This window comes from Dendrobates tinctorius, unplaced genomic scaffold (genome assembly GCF_039654945.1).
Source record: "Dendrobates tinctorius isolate UK_male_01 unplaced genomic scaffold, ASM3965494v1 ptg000016l, whole genome shotgun sequence".
Taxonomy (NCBI): Eukaryota; Metazoa; Chordata; class Amphibia; order Anura; family Dendrobatidae; genus Dendrobates; species Dendrobates tinctorius.
In genome coordinates, this window is record NW_027361684.1 from 79,965,701 (window position 1) to 79,986,853 (window position 21,153).

Consider the following 21,153-nt stretch of genomic DNA (forward strand, 5'->3'; position numbering starts at 1 on the left):
AGGAGGAGGAGGAGGAGGAGGGTGGAACGCCTACAGCCAACTGTTTCCTATACCGTTGGCTAGGCAGCACTGTCCCACCACCGCTGTCCCCTGTGGACCCTGCATCCACCACATTAACCCAGTGCGCAGTGATGGACACGTAACGGCCCTGGCCATGCCGACTGGACCATGCATCAGTAGTGAGGTGCACCTTTCCGCTCACTGACTGCTTGAGTGCATGGACAATGCGGTCTTTCACATGATGGTGGAGGGCTGGGATGGCTTTGCGAGAGAAGAAGTGGCGACTGGGTAGGTCATAGCGTGGTACTGCATAGGCCATGAGTTCGCGGAAAGCTGTGCTTTCCACCAACCGAAAGGGCATCATCTCAAACGAGATTAGTTTGGCAATGTGGGCGTTCAAACCCAGTGTACGCGGATGAGAGACTGAGTACTTTCTTGACCTACTCATAGTGTCTGGGAGGGTGAGCTGGACTTGAGAGCTGCATATGGTGGAAGTAGCGGTGGACAGGGCGGACTGAGAGAGGGTTGATGATGGTGATGGAGTTGGTGTTCTTTCTGATGGCCTAGAATCAGTCTTTCGTTGATATAACAGTGGGATTCCCTGACTGCTGTGGCCTTGCAACGACACCTCAACATTTGCTGCTGTGCTAACCGGTGGGCTTACAGTGGGGGAAACAATGTAGCATTGCTGACTACCTTCGTTGTGATCAGTTGCACATGTGGCACTTGAGGTTTGGTGTTGTGTCCACGCTTGCAAGTGCATGCTGGTTAAATGTCTAAGCATGCAACTGGTATTCAAATTTTTCAGATTTTTCCCTCGGCTAAAGGTCTTTGCGCACTTCTTACAGATAACCTTGGCCTGATCATGAGGATTTTGTTCAAAAAAGTGCCACACTGCACTCTTCCTACTTTGGCAGACATTTTGCGGCCTAGCACGCGGTGATCTTTTGACCCTCTGGACAAGCTGTCCAGCAACTCTTTTGATGTTTGGAACCTGTCTTTGGAGTGCTCCGGGCCTGCCAGATAACAGCTGTTGCGATGTCGATGTCTGCTGTGGATGCTCCTCATCTGAGCTATTGGAAGCAGCACCTTCTTCCCCCCATGGATGCCAATCTGGGTCAACAACTGGGTCATCCATCACCTCCTCTTCTATGTCATGTGCACCTTCCTCTGTGTCACCGTGTATGGTGGTATAGTGTGCGGGAAGGGGCACCTGAGTCTCATCAGGGTCAGAATCTGGCTCTGTACACTGCGAGGACAATGTAGTGCTCTGAGTGAATGTACCAGCAGAATCATCCATCAGCGGCTGTGCATCAGTGCACTCCATGTCAGATTCATCTTGGCCTGGGTAATTCACCATTTCACTTGATAATCCAGGCATGGTATGTGAAAACAGCTCCATGGAGTAATCAGTAGTATGGCCTGCGTCATCCTTCAATCTTGGTTGGGGTGAAGGACACAAGGAAAGGTGTGGTTCATGAACATGAGCCTCCAATGACGACTCAGTGCTTTTACTTTTTACAACTGAAGAAGAGGAGGCGATAGAGCTGGAGGCTGAGTCAGCAATGTAAGACAAAACTTTTTCCTGATGCTCTGGCTTTAAAAGCGGTTTGCCAACTCCTAGAAAACTAAGCGTTCGAGGCCTTATGTAGCCAGACGATGACGCAGGCTCAACACCTCCTGCATTCGGTCCTATTTTGCTCTTGCCACTACCATCAGATCCACCACCAACACCATCATTACCAGCTGCCAACCCCCGCCCAATTCCATGGCCTCTTCCACCAGCCTTCCTCATTTTTGGTAGAAATGTAGACAAAATCCAACAAACTATATAGTATGTAAAACAAGGTACAAGGTGTCTATAGGACAGGGGAGATTTTGAATTTCTGCACACACTTTTGGACACTGGACACTTTTGGATTGTGTGAGGCCCAATGAATATCTGAGCGCTATGTGACAGGCTCGATGGCACAGCTGTGACCTAAGTGACTAGAGGATAAGGGAGATTTTGAATCTCTGCACACACTTTTGGACACTGGACACTTTTGGATTGTGTGAGGCCCAATGAATATCTGAGCGCTATGTGACAGGCTCGATGGCACAGCTGTGACCTAAGTGACTAGAGGATAAGTGAGATTTTGAATCTCTGCACACACTTTTGGACACTGGACACTTTTGGATTGTGTGAGGCCCAATGAATATCTGAGCACTATGAGACAGGCTCGATGGCACAGCTGTGACCTAAGTGACTAGAGGATAAGTGAGATTTTGAATCTCTGCACACACTTTTGGACACTGGACACTTTTGGATTGTGTGAGGCCCAATGAATATCTGAGCGCTATGTGACAGGCTCGATGGCACAGCTGTGACCTAAGTGACTAGAGGATAAGTGAGATTTTGAATCTCTGCACACACTTTTGGACACTGGACACTTTTGGATTGTGTGAGGCCCACTGATATCTGAGCGCTATGTGACAGGCTCGATGGCACAGCTGTGACCTAAGTGACTAGAGGATAAGTGAGATTTTGAATCTCTGCACACACTTTTGGACACTGGACACTTTTGGATTGTGTGAGGCCCAATGAATATCTGAGCACTATGAGACAGGCTCGATGGCACAGCTGTGACCTAAGTGACTAGAGGATAAGTGAGATTTTGAATCTCTGCACACACTTTTGGACACTGGACACTTTTGGATTGTGTGAGGCCCAATGAATATCTGAGCGCTATGTGACAGGCTCGATGGCACAGCTGTGACCTAAGTGACTAGAGGATAAGTGAGATTTTGAATCTCTGCACACACTTTTGGACACTGGACACTTTTGGATTGTATGAGGCCCACTGATATCTGAGCGCTATGTGACAGGCTCGATGGCACAGCTGTGACAAGGGAGATTGGATTGCTTTTAAAAAAGCAGTTTGCGGAGCAGTGGGTAAACAGCAATGCCAGCCTGTCAGGAAGCCTTAAAAGGCAGCCCAACAACCAACACTACTGATACACCACAATATAGCCTCCCCTTGCACTGCACACACAGTGACTGGTGTGTTGTGCAGGCCAAATTGCTATCAGCAGCAGAAGCAGTTTTTTTTTCTTCTCAGCAGGACAAAAAAAAAAAAATTGGGCTTGCTTTTAAAAAAGCAGTTTGAGGCCCAATGAATATCTGAGCGCTACGTGACAGGCTTGATGGCGCAGCTGTGACCAAAGTGACTAGAGGATAAGGGAGATTGGATTGCTTTTAAAAAAGCAGTTTGCGGAGCAGTGGGTAAACAGCAATGCCAGCCTGTCAGGAAGCCTTAGAAGGCAGCCCAACAACCAACACCACTGATACACCACTATATAGCCTCCCCTTGCACTGCACACACAGTGACTGGTGTGTTGTGCAGGCCAAATCGCTAGCAGCAGAAGCAGTTTTTCTGTCTTCTTCCCTGCCTAACGCTCTCCCTACAGAATCAGCAGCAACCTCTCCCTATGCTAAGATCGGCAGAAGTAAGATGGCGGTCGGCGTGCACGCCCTTTTATACCCCCTGTGACGCCCACCAAAGCAAGCCAATCACTTGCATGCCCTTCTGAAAGATGGTGGTGACCCGTGCCTATGTCATCACGTTGCCCACAGTGTCCGTGGATCCTGATTGGCTGAAAAAGAGCACAAAACAAACTTTTGAAACGCGACTTTGGCGCGTAAGTCGCCGACCTCGTGGCCGACCTCATCCTAGGGTCGGGTTTCGTTTCATGAAACCCGACTTTGCCAAAAGTCGGCGACTTTTGAATTTTTTCGACCCGTTTCGCTCAACTCTAGTTACCAGTGTTATCAGTGTGATATGTAATGGTTACCAGTGTTATCAGTGTGATATGTAATGGTTGCTAGTGTTACCAGTGTGATATGTGATGGCTCACTCCTCTCCTAATCTCACTGCAGAGCTGTGTGTGATTATACCTGACACATCTGCAGGTTCCTCTCAGCTTCAGAATCCATCTTACAGGCAGCCAGTGTTGCAATACAGCAGAGATGTGAGAGCTACAACCAATGTGTTTGTAAGGAGACAAAGTTCAGTATTACTGCAGTGTGTTAGTTACATGTTAACTTATGAACAGATTACCAATGAAGCTCGGTATCAGGACTTGTTCACATGAGCATATAACACGGCTGAGTCCTATCCAATGTTTTATTGGATAGCACAGGGACCAATGGTATACCATGGGGCAGTACAGATCTGCAATTTTTTTCTGCAGAGAGAATTGGTCTATGTAAAGAATTGCAGTATGCTGAGAGTGGCACCAGAATTGAGGTCATGCGCACCCATACAAGTCTATGGGTGCACATGAAACATCAGCCTGCTCAAATGTCATCTGAGGCCAGTGTGACATTTGTGGAGTCAGAAAATGGAGAAAATGAAGAAATTAAGCTCTTCATCTCCTCCTCGCCTGTGATATAATTCTTACATGCAGGAGAATCGGATCACAGTAAGCTAACACACAGCTCAAACTCAGAGTTTGAGCCAAGTATCATTAGCATAATCGAGCTGATTGTCTCACATTAGAGAATCATCGCTCTTGTGACTCCGGCCTTAGAAAGAGCTCTGATTTCTAAGATCTATTAAGAAATAAATCAATGCAGAACCTTTGACTTCTTTAGATTAATACAATAAGTGTTCTATGGTGGATATTCACTTTCTCTTATTCCTAACTTGAAATAGGCCCAATGCTATTGCATCGGGAGTGTGGCGCTATTCCCCACGCAGGTGCAGTAACAGCTGCGTTGTTACTGCGCATGCGTGGGTAGAGGGGGTAGAGCGCGCAGTTGTGGCTGTTACTGCGCATGCGTGGGAATAGCGATGATGTGAATGTCAAACTTGCGGCCATGAACTGCGCCTGCGCAAGTGACATACACGTCACCACTATTCCTGCGTATGTGTAAGAACATCGCGGCTGTTACTGCGCCTGCGTTGGAATAGCAGAGATGTGTATGTCACTTGCGCATGCGCAGTTTGTGGCCGTGACACTGTCACTGTGCCTTATGGGATTCGGGGACAGCAGCCGGAAGTCCCAACTGGCGATTATATATATAGATAAAAAAGCAGTGTTACTTTCCAAATACAAGAGGTTTCACTGGAGATGGTGTAGACTGATTTGCTGGACATACTGTAGTTCATGGAAGTCCTGAGGACTGCCTACTACCTGCAAGCATCTGTGATTCTTCTTTTGATTATTTGGATAATCAAAAGAGGAGTGGGGGATCTTGTCAGGTAAGAGACCTTTTCACAGGGCTCCAGTCCGGTGGTCACAGCTTACTCAAATGACCAGTGGCACATGTATGCCATTAGCAGTCAAGGCATCTGCATAAGAGACTCTTTATATTCCTGGAACCTATGCTATATAATACTGTCTTTTTATGCATTAAAGGGGTATTTTCAAGTTTGAAGGTTATCCCCCATCCAGGGTAAAAGGGATTACTTTTCCATTACAGAGGTCAAACCACTGGGGTCCAAACCGATTCCAACAAGAGCCCTGGCTGAATGAAGCGGTGATCGATCATGCGCACTGCCACTACATTTGCTGCACTAGGCAATCTCCGGCTGTCCTATTAAGAATGAATGGAGTGGCGGTGCTCATGATCGACCTTGGCTCCATTCAGCTGAGGCTCTTCAGAGCCCGGATTCTTGCACTCAGTGGTGGCCCCCAGCGAACAGGTCCCCAGTGATCAAGGTTATTCTTTCAGATTTGAGAATACCTGTTTAACTCTGAACACATGACATTATTTGGTGATTCACAATTAATAATAATAATCTTTATATAGTGCCAACATATTCTGCAGCGCTTTACAGTTTAATACTGTAATATCTCGATTCTATCATATCTACATACAAGAAGTTTTTTCTGTTCATCCACAAGAAGTTGACTACTTTGAATTGGCATTGTGCAAGACTTGCCTTTGTACTGTAGACGTACAGAGTGGTGTGAAAAAGGATAGTAATTTGCTATATGAGTAGAGTTAGTGTATAGAGAAGGATTAGTCCGGTATAATAAACAATAAGTACTGGTACTTTGGCTATAAATAAGCATCACGTGGAGGTCGATCGTACATTATACAAATGCTGAAATGTGGGTTTCTGACAGTGTGTTAACACTCCACTGGCTCACTTCCACAGGTTCTGCTGTTACTGATGAGTCCTGCTGCGTTTGTTATTGAGATGAATAATGGGAACAATGGAAACCTGGTTCTCTTATTATGTATAGTGAGAAAATCAATCCGTGCTTCACAAATTATAAACTAGAGCAGGTCTCATTGCAAGTTATTATTCCACGTTCAATCGTGATAATTAAATAAAGTTCCGAGGATGAAAATAAAGAAAAAAATTGCAGTTTTGTAATTGATCGTAATGGGGATCATTTTAAAGTTGCTATTACAACTATTTAATAACATAAAATTTACAAAACATGATGTGTTAAAGTGGAGGTTTCCTTTTCATGTGCCCAGTATTGATGAAATTGACAACAGATAAGTTTGTGGTATAACTAAAGGTTTTTTTTAAACAAATAAATTCTTATTAAATTGATTGACCTGAAATCACTGAATAGGTGTTATCCAATATTTATAGGAACAACGTTATTAACACCTGTAATTTTTTATAAACTTGGAAAATGACAGTTGATGGAGGAGCATTTGACCCGTCCTGTTCGTCTACCCCTAGGAAATGCATAGGAAAACTGATTTTTATTTTAAAGAGGTTGTCCACTCTTAAGCTACAAGCCAGGTGACTGCAGACTTGTGAATCCCCACGTCACTCACACCGCATACTGTCAGGATTCTCCGGTGCTGGAAGTGGTGGGCGCGTGCCTGCAAGTATGTGATTTGCCTACATGCGGTCACGTGACAACTAGTTGAGTGTAGCCTTGCTCAATATAAGTGTATTAAACAAGGCAGGATACTGTCTAGTTGGAATGTGGCAAGAAGTAGTCAAATCACATACTTGCCATCACAGGACCTCCTGCTCCCGGAATCGGAGAATCTTCACAGCATGCACAATGCACAATGCGTTAATTCATGCGCCTGCAGTCGCATAGAGTGACTGCATACTTGTAGCTTCTGACATGACAAACCCTTTAATTGGATGAGACTAATGGACAGGTCTGGTTACTTGCTGCTTCATCAGCACGCATCGGAAAGCAGGAGAACTGTGTAGGATGTGAGGACAATGGAACTAACAAGCGCAAGCGGAGAACCTGTAATGCTTATACATTAGAAACTGCCAAAAAGGTTATGTCCTTAATACAAAATAAAGATAAAGTGCCCAATCCCTTTAAAATCTTTAACTCAGGAATACAACAATCAATTCGGTATTGATGATAAGGGTCACTTAAAGAAGTTTTATTTGCTCTTGGTTCATCAAGTACAGGCTCTCGGTTCATCATAGCGTGGACGAGCATTTTAGTGCACTTTCCCACCTACTTGTTTTCTCTCTATCTCTGCCTTTCCTTTACTCTTCTTTGATAGGCAGCTCTGGCTTTATAGAACCAGGAAAGGGCTGAGAGAGATGAAAATCAAGCAGGTGGAAAAGTGCACTTATATGTTTGACCGTGCTAAGGGTGCACCGAGCGCTAGTACTTAGTTTGAACAGTCATTGTGTGCTGAAAGACTCCCTATAAGCTACATATACACTCACTGGCCACTTTATTAGGTACACCTGTCCAACTGTGTGTTAAGACTTAATTTCTAATCAGCCAATCACATGGCGGCAACTCAGTGCATTTAGGCATGTAGACATGGTCAAGACAATCTCCTGCAGTTCAAACCGAGCATCAGTATGGGGAAGAAAGGTGATTTGAGTGCCTTTGAACGTGGCATGATTGTTGGTGCCAGAAGGGCTGGTCTGAGAATTTCTGAAACTGCTGATCTACTGGGATTTTCACGCACAACCATCTCTAGGGTTTACAGAGAATGGTCCGAAAAAGAAAAAAAATCCAGGGAGCGGCAGTTCTGTGGCCGGAAATGCCATGTTGATGCCAGAGGTCAGAGGAGAATGGGCAGACTGGTTTCTAGCTGATAGAAAGGCAACAGTGACTCAAATTGCCACCCGTTACAACCAAGGTGGCCAGAAGAGCATCTCTGAACGCACAGTGCGTCGAACTTTGAGGCAGATGGGCTACAGCAGCAGAAGACCACACTGGGTACCACTCCTCTCAGCTAAGAACAGGAAACTGAGGCTACAATTTGCACAAGCTCATCGAAATTGGACAGTAGAAGATTGGAAAAACGTTGCCTGGTCTGATGAGTCTCGATTTCTGCTGCGACATTCGGATGGTAGGGTCAGAATTTGGCGTAAACAACATGAAAGCATGGATCCATCCTGCCTTGTATCAACGGTTCAGGCTGGTGGTGGTGGTGTCATGGTGTGGGGAATCTTTTCTGGGCACTCTTTGGGCCCCTTGGTACCAATTGAGCATCGTTGCAACGCCACAGCCTACCTGAGTATTGTTGCTGACCAAGTCCATCCCTTTATGACCACAATGTACCCAACATCTGATGGCTACTTTCAGCAGGATAATGCGCCATGTCCTAAAGCTCGAATCATCTCAGATTGGTTTCTTGAACATGACAATGAGTTTACTGTACTCAAATGGCCTCCTCAGTCACCAGATCTCAATCCAATAGAGCATCTTTGGGATGTGGTGGAACGGGAGATTCGCATCAGGGATGTGCAGCCGACAAATCTGCGCCAACTGTGTGATGCCATCATGTCAATATGGTCCAAAATCTCTGAGGAATGCTTCCAGCACCTTGTTGAATCTCTGCCACGAAGAATTGAGGCAGTTCTGAAGGCAAAAGGGGGTCCAACCCCTTACTAGCATGGTGTACCTAATAAAGTGGCCAGTGAGTGTACACTGCAAGATATTAATGAGCTAGTGTTCTCAAGGACGCTCATTTCACGTTATTCTTGCAAACAGACTGATGATCACCTGTTGGACAAGTAAAATCAGCATTCATCTGGTAAAATAATCTTTTGTGCAGTGCAAAAGAACATCATTCTCAGAAATGCATCATCCTTTGTAACCTGGACTCGCACTGCCGAGAACTATGGCAGCCTATGCACACTGAGCCAACTATTACCGATCTATTACAGATCGGTCAGTGAGCGCAGTCATTTACTGTCATCTGCTTGTGTAAACAGGCAATTAAACTTGGTCCTTGGTCCTTGTTAGCAGACCCTTAAAGGAGGGAGAATAGTTTTTTTCTAAACAGTAACACAATCAGTACATATAGTTCTCCAAAATATCAGCAATTAGCAGTGTGACACATTGCTTTAATAATATAGTTAGCTCCTCCATCCTTCAATTTTAATCATAACATTCCATACAGCATCAAAAACTACCTATACTTTAATTAATTAAAATATGTATAATTACTGTATTTTTCAGACTATAAGACACACCAGACCCCCTAATCCCCATCCTGGTATGCATAGCCTCTTCATCCCCATCCTGGTATGCATGGCGCCCATCCCCATCCTGGTATGTATGGCCTCTTATTCCTACCCTGGTATGCATAGCCTTCTCATTCCTATCCTTGTATGCATGCCCCCCATCCCCATCCTGGCAAGCATGACCTCCTCAATCCTATCCTGGTATGCATGGCCTCCTCAACCCTATCCTTGTATGCCTGGCCTCCTCATCCTATCCTGGTATGCATGGCCTCCTCATCCCTATCCTGGTATGCATGACCTCCTCATCCTTATCCTGGTATGCATGGCCTCCTCATCCCTAGCCTGGTTTGCATGGCCCCCTCATCCTATACTGATATGCATGGCCTCCTCATCCCTAGCCTGGTTTGCATGGCCCCCTCATCCTATACTGATATGCATGGCCTCCTCAACCCTATCCTGGTATGCATGACCTCCTCAACCCTATCCTGGTATGCATGGCCTCCTCATCCCTATCCTGGTATGCATGGCCTCCTCATCCTTATCCTGGTATGCATGGCCTCCTCATCCCTATCCTGGTATGCATGGCCTCCTCATCCTTATCCTGGTATGCATGGCCTCCTCATCCCTAGCCTGGTTTGCATGGCCCCCTCATTCTATACTGATATGCATGGCCTCCTCAACCCTATCCTGGTATGCATGACCTCCTCAACCCTATCCTGGTATGCATGGCCTCCTCATCCTATCCTGGTATGCATGACCTCATCATCCCTATCTTGGTATGCATGGCCTCATCATCCCTATCTTGGTATGCATGGCCTCATCATCCCTATCCTGGTATGCATGTCCCCTCATCCCTAGCCTGGTATGCATGTCACCTCATCCCTAGCCTTATTTGCATGGCCCCCTCATCCCTATCCTGGTATACATGGCCTCCTCATGCTATCCTGGTATGCATGGCCGCCTCATCCCTATCCTGGTATGCATGGCCTCATCCCTATCCTGGTATGCATGGCCCCCTCATCCCTAGCCTGGTATGCATGGCCTCCTGATCCCTACCCTGGTATGCATGGCCCCCTCATCCCTATCCTGGTATGCAAATCCCTTCATCCCTAGCCTGGTATGCATGGCCTCCTCATCCCTAACCTGGTAGGCATGGTCCCTTTATCCCTATCCTTGTAGGTATAGTTCACTTTATCCCTGTCTTGGTAGGTATGGTCCCCTTCATCCTTTTCATGTAAGTCATGGTCCCCCTCATCTTTATCCTGGTATGCAGGGCCCTCATCTCTCTCATCTCTGTCCTGGTATGCATGGCCCCCAATAGAAAAAACAAATAGAAAAAAAAACATTCGACTTATCTTCCAGCGCTTCCTCGCAGCTTCCTGTTCCGATGCCAGCAGCTGATTTATGCTTGTAAGCAGCACATAGCAGCGACATCATGCATTGCTTACAAGCAGAGGACAGCTGCTGGAATACTCACTGCTCCCCACACCATGACTATGGGCGTGTTGAGCATTGAATATTCACTGATCTTTAATAGCAGGCACAGTGTTAGCCGCAGCCATCAGTTCCTGCATCATGTGTGCCTGCTATTAAAGAGAATGAATATTCACTGCTCAGTAGTGAATATTTATTCCCTTTAGTAGCGGGCACACGTGATCGCCCAGCAACTGCAGGAGTCGACTGCTGCTGCTCCTGTGCCCGCTATTAAAGATAAATGAATATTCAATGCTCAACACGCCCATAGTCACGGTGTGGGGAGCAGTGAGTATTCATTCTCTTAAGTAGCTGGCACACGTGAAAGCTGTAGGAAGCCGGTGGCTATGGCGAACAGCGTTTCCACTATTAAAGAGCAGTGAATATTAATTTCACTGTAGCAGTGGGCACAGGGGTTAGCCGCAGCAGTCAGCTCCTGCTCTGCCGCTCCCCCACCTACCCATCCAAAGCCAGAGCAGGTACATCTGGACTATAAGATGCACACCCCATTTTCCGCCACATTTTTGGAGGAAAAAAGTGCGTCTTATAATCCGAAAAACATGGTAGATTTACAAGTCAACATGTAACCCTGATTTTGATAACCATGACATTCAATGCCCAAGGATATGAGCAAATTATGTGATTATGGTCCTCAATATGTCCCATCCTACCTTCCTTTGCCACCCAGTGCTTTGCATTGTATTTTCTACAGCCTTGTCTTCTCCTGCCCATCAGTTCTTAAGTTCCCTTAACTTTGGTCATGAGGTCCCATAGAAGCAGGAATACCTGCTACACTGGTTGATACACCTATGCCTACAATTGTGATGGCTGTCTTTTTTTTCTATACAATACTTTACACAGGGAACATGATGTAGACAACATTGATAATACAGTGGCATGTAAAAGTTTGGGCACCCCTGGTCAAAATTACTCTTATTGTGAACAGTTAAGCAAGTTGAAGATGAAATTATCTGTAACAGGCCTAAAGTTAAAGATGACACATTTCCTTTGTATTTTAGGCTAAAAAAAAATACATATTTTCATCTTTTCCATTTTAAAAATTACAAAAAGGAAAATGGACCGATGTTAATGTTTGGGCACTCTGCATTGTTAATACCTATCAACAGGGTGGCCTCTATATGTTATCAAAAAAGGAGCCAAGGGGGTCACACTCATTACTACTCCAATAGATAGTATAAAAATATTTTATTTTATTAGTTCAGTTTACAATGTACACATCCCTCCGTCAGGCGCAATATAGATTCTCCTCAGTTCATGCGCAATGTGCCTGACAAGCACAGGTCAGAAAACCACCTATAGTAGCTACATATTTCAATTTCAGGACTATAGAAGTAGTCAGTGACCTTCATAGGAATGTATTAAAAGAGATTACACCAAATCAGATGCAAAAAAAAACATTTATTAACCATAAACTTATTAAAACTAAAAGTACCACTTTTCGGTAGTACCGCCAAATAGGCTCCAGTTATCTTTACTTAACTATTGCTTAAATATAAAATTATGGAAAAAAACTTAAAGGATATTGCACTTAGATGTTACTTAATTATTTTCTACTCATCTTCAGTGGTTTCAATTGCAGCAGAAGCAGCACAGGTACACTTAGAAAAGCAAGGCTGGCAGACGAAAGTTGCATGGGAAAGGCAGATTGATTCTTTACATATTTTGCAGTCATATTTAGAAAGCCTTCTGAAACCAGATACAAATGAGCAGGTAGTACAACTGCGTCTTTTAGAAGGTGGTAGAGTCGGTGTTTGTTCTGGAACGTCCTTGGGACAATATCTCTTCAACCAGTGTTGCAGGGCAAGGGGCATTCCAACCGTCTTTGTACTTCTTAGGCTTAGCTCTCCACTCACCAGTTCATTAGCCAATTGTTTTAGGTACATTCTTCTGCGCATTTGTTTAAGTTCATTACCGAGGTAAATTACTTGTGAGTTGATGCCACCCACATTCAGCATTGTAAAGAAGATTACCATCGGCCAGCGTTTGGTATTTCGACTTACATTGAAATTGCCACACATTTGGTCAGCAGTGTCAACGCCGCTTTTGGTCAAATTATAAAAAGTTATGATTTCTGGTTTCCTTAGCTCCCCAGACTCTGGATCAATGGTGTAATCATGATGTAATGAAGAGACCAAAATCACATTTTTCCTCTCGTGTGGGATGTAAGAAACTAAAATCTTTCCATTACTGAACCCAAACATAGTGCTATACTGTTGTTTGCCTTTTGTATATAGAAAATCTGGCGGCAACTGCCTTTTGTTTTTTCTAACAGTTCCCACATATGACAGCTTTTTCGTTTTTAAAAAATCAATCAGATCAAAGTCAGTGAACCAGTTGTCAGCAGTGATATTTCGACCAGATCCAAACATTGGCTCAGCAATTCTCTTTACCACATCACTAGGCTTGTTGCTCACATTGAAAGGACCTGGTGGCTGTCTTCCACAATAAACTTCCATGTTCATAGTGTACATCATCCTTGCATCAACCATGGCAAAAATTTTAATTCCATATTTGTTTGGCTTTGATGGTATATATTGCCGAAAACCACATCTTCCACGGAAACCTGGAAGCATCTCATCAATAGTGAGGTTTTGCCCCGGGCAATAGCTTTTTTGACAATTCATAATAAATTGTTGAAATATGTCCCGAATTGGTGCAAGCCGGTCATAACCTTTTCGTTCTGTCCGGGTACTTCAATCATCGAAACGGAGGCAACGGATCAGGACTTTGAATTGTTTCAGATTCATCACAAGGCTGAATTTTTCGATGCCATCACCGTCTGTCCCCCACAGCTCCTCCAAACTTTGCCTATTTGCTCTGAAAGCACCAGCTAGGTATAACAAGCCAATAAATGCCTTGAGTTCAATCACATCAGTGTTTTTGATGTCCCTCTCTCTGGAGAATTGCTCTTTGATTGTGTCAATATACTGGTTAGTAAATCGAACAATAGTTTCCAACATGCTATCTGTAATTAGATTACTCCAACATTCCACTGCAGTTTTAGCTTTTCTAGCACTTCCAATAACTCCAGGAAGGTGTGTAATAATATTGTGGGATTCTCTGCGCTGTTTGTTCTTGGGTGCCTTTTTGTTCCACTTTGTATTTTTATCTTTGCCCAAATAATAAGCTAGATCTGTGTCTGTTTCCTCTGTGTCAGTGTCATCACCATCCTGCTCTGTTCCAGAATCAGTGTTACATTCTGCTACCTCATCTTCAGATGAAATGTCACTAGATTCCTCTAAATCCTCAGTTACTGCTGGTTCTTCCTCATCATCTTCTAACAAAAAAATCTTCATTTCTTCTAAATGAAGGGGTTTAGATGAATCATACTGTTTTCTGGCCATTGCAGCAGAAAATCTGAAGCAAGAGAGAAAGAGTATGTGTTAGGGCGCAATGTGCCTTAGAAGCCACCCTCCTTTTGTCTAAGAAAACAGTACTTATGTACACTAACTTAGCATTAATCCTTCATAAAACAAGCTAAATACACAATCGTGATGAATAAAAAAAGAAAATACTAACCTTTCAATTTGTGTTGAAATCAGGCGCAATGTGCCTGAGAAGCCAAAGTGTTGATATCTGCTCACTAGAAGGTCTGCTGAGTCACTGTGATATCAGGTTTCACAGAGCCTGTAGAGTCAGGAGATAACTAGGAGGGGTGGGGTTTTCTGATAAGTGGGCAAGGAGAGAGAAGTGAAACTAATTACTGTGTGCCTGTCAGATCTATTGCGCCTGAGGGTTAAGTAAAAAAAATATATATATACACAGAACCGGTGCCTCACGTTTAAGGGACCACATAGCAGAAAAAAAAACAAATTTTATATGTACGCCTGAGGAAGTACATATGAAACGTGCATTGGGGCTTTTTTTGCTTAAATGTGTACATTTTAAACTCAACTAATAAAATATAATGTTTTTATACTATACCATATATTGGAGTGGTGATGAGTGTGACCCCATTGGCTCCTTTTTTGATAAGGAACATATAGCAGCCACCCTGTTGAAATTTACTCCTGTATGATACCACTGTATTTTGGACACTTTATTTGATTTAAATAGTTAATACCTAGTAACACCCCCTTTTGAAAGTGTTACAGCTTGTAAACACTTTTTGTAGCCAGACAATAGTTTTTCAATTCTTGTTTGAGTGATTTTCATCCATTCTTCCTTGGAAAATTCTTCCAGTTCTGTGAGATTCCTGGGTCGTCTTGCATCCACTGCTATTTTGAGGTCTCGCCACAGATTTTTCAATGATGTTCAGATCAGTGGACTGTGAGGGCCATTGTAAAACCTTCAGCTTGCACCTTTAGAGGTAGTCTATTGTGGATTTTGACATATGTTTCGAATCATTATCCATTTGTAGAAGCCATCTTTACAACTTCAGCTTTTTTACAGATGGTGTTATGTTTGCACCAAGAATTTGTTGAAATTTCATGGAATCCATTCTTCCCTCTACCTGTGAAATTTTCCATGTGCCATTGGCTGCAACACAACCTCAAAGCATGATTGATCCTCCTGTATGCTTAATGGTCGCTGAGATGTTCTTTTCCTGAAATTCTGTGTCCTTTTTTCTCTACACATACTTTTGATCATGGAGGCCAAAGAGTTCTATTTTAACCTCATCAGTCCACAGGACTTGTTTCCAAAATGCATCAGGCTTGTTTAGATGTTATTTTGCAGACTTATGACTCTGAATTTTATGGTGTGGCTGCAGAAGAAGTTTTATTCTGATAACTCTTCCTTGAAGGCTATATTTGTGCAGGTGTCTCTGAACAGTAAAACAATGTGAAACAACTTGAGAGTCTGCTAAATCTTTCTGAAGGTCTTTTGCAGTGAAGCGAGGGTTTTGATTTACCTCTCTCCAGTAGTGAAGAGTGAACGTGCTCGGATAATGTCTTATTCGATCATGCTCGGGTGTTATTTCTGCATCTGGGAGTGCTTGCTTATTATGTTCGAGTCCCTGCGGCTGCATGATTTGCGGTTGTTAGACAACCTCAACACATGTGTGGATTCCCTAACAAACACAGAATCCTCACATGTGTTTAGGTTGTCTAGTCATTTAGCTGCTGTGGCTCAAACTTAATAAACGAGCACTCCCAGATGTTCGGATAACACCTGAACGTGCTCATATAGGATGTTATCCGAGCACGTTCGCTCATGAATACTCTAGCATTCCTACGAGGAGCTGTCACTGAAATTTTACTTGGTCTTCCAGACTTTATCTTGACCTCCACTGTTCCTGTTAACTGCCATTTCTTAATTACATTTCAAACTGAGGAAAGGGCAACTTGAAATTACCTTGCTATCTTATAGCTATCTCCTGCTTTGTGTGCCTCCACCATTTTTATTTTCAGAGTAATAGGCAGCTGCTTAGAAGAACCCTTGGCTGCTGTTTTTTGACACAAGTTTAGAGGAGGCAGGGTTTTTATAAAGCTTGTAAATTTACATCACCTGGCCTTTCCTAACGATGATAGTGAACAAGCCTTAATCGTAACAGGCTAATTAAGTTCTGAAACCTTGGTCAAAGTAATATGAGCACACAAATCTCCATGGGTGCCCAAACTTTTGCATTGTCCCATTTTCCTTTTTGTAACTTTTAAAATGTAAAAAATGACAATTTTTTTTGCCTAAAATACAAAGGAAATATGTAACCTTTAACTTTAAGCCCTTTAGAGATTGCTTAACTGTTCACAATAACAGTAATTTTGACCAGGTGTGCCCAAACTTTTACATGCCACTGTAGTATATATAGATAATATAGATCTATAGAAAATCTTAGTGGAAGGTACTGCATCATAGCATCTATAAATGCAAACAGTAGAAGGGACATTTTCTCTGTGATTTCTTCTATTATGTAAATGTTTGCAAAGTAAAGGAATTGTTCTCTTTCTTCAGGCAATCTTGCAAGCACTTTAGGTCAACATAAAGGTCCCATTTTTGCACTGAAGTGGAATAAGAAGGGGAATTACATACTAAGTGCAGGAGTTGACAAGGTATGTATTGTATAAAATATTACATATAATAAAGTGATAGTAATTGTACATAGTAAATAATTTAGTAGGAAGGTTGAAGGGAAGATTTTGATTAGAAAACCCCCCAGTATTTTTGACACGTCTCTTATATTATTATTATAACTCCATTTATTCCGTGGTGCTTTACATGTCAAGCGGGGTATGCATAATAAAAAACAAGTACAATAATCATCAACAATACAAGTCACCGACTAGCACAGGTGGAGAGAGGACATTGCCTTCGAGGGCTCACAGTCTACAAGATATAGACTCATTACCTCATACCCTATCTAATCTTAGAGTTCAATGGTGCCACCAATTAAAGAGATGAAGAAAGAGCCCAAACATACACAGGAAAGCTTTATTAAAATACAGAATGATTGCTATGAATATTCTAAGAGGCGACTATTTGCTTAAAAGAAAATTTGCCACATATCAATAGCACTATTATTTATTTTTAGAGCATCATTGATTCCATGGTGCTGAATATGCGAAAATGGTTTAAAAGCAAAATAAAAATAATTCAATGAAGACACTAACAGTGAAAGACTGGTACAGAAGGGAAAAGGACACTACCCTTGCAGGCTTACAGTCTACAGGGTAATGGTAAAGTGGACAGCAGGTCAGGGGTTGCAGCAGTCCGGTGGTAGTGAATTAAAATTGGGATTATTGTAGACTGTAAACTTTCCTGTAGAGATGATTTTTCAAGTTATGTCTGAGATTCCAAATGTGAAAGACAATCAGACGTGCTGAGGCACTGAATTCCATAGGATGAGAAATAATCCGGAGAAATCTTGGAGGTGATTGGTTGAAGACCGAGAAACATATGAGAGTGGAGGAAGGAAGGAGGTCTTGTGAGAACCAGAGATTATGTGTGGAAGTTATTTGTTGATTAGTTTGGAGATGTGTATAGGAGACAGACTATGGATGGCATTGTAGGTCATTGTTAGAAGTCTAGACTGGTTTTGTTGCGGAACTCGAAACTAATGAAGGGATTTGTAAAGAGAATGTCAGAGACACCGCACTGAACTTGCTCACTGAGCCAGTGCGCGTGCCCTGAGTAAAGCGAAAGCGTGCTCAAAGATACCTGTGGAGCGGGCAGCAACTGAATAGATGTGTACTTCAGACCCGCAGGACCTGAAGCACGTGACTGCTAGAGGCGTGGCCTAAACTCCACAGAGCTAGGAGCTGCAAGACAATTCCTAGCAGAGTAACTGCGAGACAAAGTTACCAAGGGGCATAGACAGGGAGAATAGTCAGGACGTAGCCAATGAGTCATACACAGAGATAGCTGCAGGGTACAAGAGGGGCGAGCAGAGAGTAGTCAGATCACAGGCAATGAGTCATACACAGATAATAACGCAGTACAAAATCAACAGGCAAACTCACAACGGGAAACAGAATCGGGTCAGAACCATATAAACAAGCTATAGCAATACACAGGCACACGGGGGTCAGCACACTAGGCCAAAGGCAAAAGTATAACTGGCAGGGATTGAAGCTACCCAGAGGTTTATGAAGCTCTCCCAGAACCAGAAAGAGGCCACAATCATTAACCCCAAGTGTGCAGGTCAAAACCTGCACAGAGCTCCAGACATTAACCCCCGGTGTGCAGCTCAAAAACCTGCACTGGAATCATGACAGAGAAGATGAGTAGTGAGGGGTGAGGTGGATTAATTGGTCAGCAGTGAAGGACAGACTGGAAAGGTGAGAGAGTCTTAGTCTGGACGATATTACAATAGTTGAGGCGGTTGATGATGAGGACATGTACTAAAAATTTAGTGGATTCAGGGTTGAGGAAAGAACAAATTCTGGAAATATTCTTGAGTTGGGGCCAGCAGGAGGTGTTAAGGACTTGTATGTGTAGTTTGATGAACAACACATAGTCAAAGATTACTCCAAGGCAGCAAACTTGTGATACAGTGAAAAGTGTGATGTAATTTATTGTGATAGACAAATTTAGTGAGATAGTTGAGTGAGATGGAGGATAGATGATTAGTTCGGTTTTATCCACATTGAGTTTTAGAGAGTGTGATGAGAAGAAGGAGAATAATGGCTTATATACATTCTGGGACTCAGGATGGCAGAGAGCTGACATCTGGGCCAGAAAGGTAAATTTGAGTGTCAACAGCATACAGGTGGTACTGGAAGCCCTGAAATTTTATGACATGACCCAGGCCAAAGATGTAGATGGAGAAGAGTAGGGGTCCCTGGACAGAGCCTTGAAGTACACCAACAGAGAATTATCAGGATGACTCGGTAGTATGGGAATGTGGGACTCTAAATGTATGGTTAATAAGGTATGAAAAGATTTAGAAGAGGGCAATGATTTTGATGCCAATGGAAGAGAAGAACTACAGTAGGAGTGAGTGGTTGACTGTGTCGAAGGCAGAGGACAGGTAAAGAAGTAGGGGCACAGAATATTGTCTTGTTGCTTTTACAGTTAATGTCATTAGTATGTTTAGTTAGGGCAGTTTCAGTGTAGTGATGGGAATAGAAGCACATATGTAAAATCATTTTGCATTTATAGCATATTCTCCAGATCTTTGGAGACCTAACAGGTAAACATGTCTTGCTTTTCAATGTTTTAAACAGTAACGATTTTGTTATGTCTTCTAAATGGCCTGGGGACAGGAATTCAAAAACATCAAGTAGAGGATCCATCCAGAGAGACATGCAGCAAAAATCATTGGGAATTAACTAAAATAAAATCCAATACCCAGCTCACAAATATTTTAAGACTTTGAGTTCAATGATGTCAGGGACCCTGCCAGTATCTATTTATGGCTGCAGTGGTGACATACTGTCACAGGAACTTGTGACCACAGCATCCAATCATTGGTCTCTGCAGCAACCCACTACATTCAGTGATTGGCTGCATCAGCCACACATCCTTTTAGGAGTAAGTAGAGACCAGAAGGGGACCAAACAACACCGGAGTGTGAGTGGTGGTGGATCAGTGTGGTACTTTTTTCTTTAAATTATTTCCAGCATTTTGGAAAATAATATCACTCACCAGACAGTCTCTTTAAATACATTATTGCCATCTCTGCAATTGGCAGCAGTTTGCAGAGCGGCTTTCCAGTGGTGCCCAGAACGCCAGTGCTACAGTTGTGGCCAAAAGTATTGACACCCCTGCAATTCTGTCAGATAATACTCAGTTTCTTCCTGAAAATTATTGCAAACACAAATTCTTTGGTATTATTATCTTCATTTAATTTGTCTTAAATGAAAAAACACAAAAAGAATTGTCCTAAAGCCAAATTGGATATAATTCCACACCAAACATAAAAAAGAGGGTGGACAAAAGTATTGGCACTGTTCGAAAAATCATGTGATGCTTCTCTAATTTGTGTAATTAACAGCACCTGTAACTTACCTGTGGCACCTAACAGGTGTTGGCAATAACTAAATCATACTTGCAGCCAGTTGACATAGATTAAAGTTGACTCAACCTCTGTCCTGTGTCCTTGTGTGTACCACATTGAGCATGGAGAAAAGAAAGAAGACAAATTAACTGTCTGAGGACTTGAGAAACCAAATTGTGAGGAAGCATGAGCAATCTCAAGGCTCCAAGTCCATCTCCAAAGACCTGAATGTTCCTGTGTCTACCGTGCGCAGTGTCATCAAGAAGTTTAAAGCCCATGGCACTGTGGCTAACCTCCCTAGATGTGGAAGAAAAGAAAAATTGACAAGAGATTTCAACGCAAGATTGTGCGGATGTTGGATAAAGAACCTCGACTAACATCCAAACAAGTTCAAGTTGCCCTGCAGTCCGAGGGTACAACAGTGTCAACCCGTACTATCCGTCGGCGTCTGAATGAAAAGGGACTGTATGGTAGGAGACCCAAGAAGACCCCACTTCTTACCCCGAGACATAAAAAAGCCAGTCTGGAGTTTCCAAAACTTACCTAAAAAAGCCTAAAATGTTTTGGATGAATGTTCTCTGGTCAGATGAGACAAAAGTAGAGCTTTTTGGGCAAAGGCATCAACATAGAGTTTACAGGAGAAAAAAAGAGGCATTCAAAGAAAAGAACACGGTCCCTACAGTCAAACATGGCGGAGGTTCCCTGATGTTTTGGGGTTGCTTTGCTGCCTCTGGCACTGGACTGCTTGACTGTGTGCATGACATTATGAAGTCTGAAGACTACCAACAAATTTTGCAGCATAATGTAGGGCCCAGTGTGAGAAAGCTGGGTCTCCCTCAGAGGTCATGGGTCTTCCAGCAG

The 21,153-nt window shown here is 43.2% G+C and overlaps 1 protein-coding gene across 3 annotated transcripts in view; it reads left to right on the plus strand.

Moving 5' to 3' along the window:
• The window catches only part of TBL1X (transducin beta like 1 X-linked), a 489,223-nt gene that overhangs the window by 443,709 nt on the left and 24,361 nt on the right, over positions 1-21,153 (plus strand). For all 3 annotated transcript variants that reach the window (XM_073565980.1, XM_073565981.1, XM_073565979.1), the window contains one exon: positions 16,809-16,906. In XM_073565980.1, the coding sequence (XP_073422081.1) occupies positions 16,809-16,906 (98 nt within the window). The remainder of the gene's footprint in view (positions 1-16,808; positions 16,907-21,153) is intronic.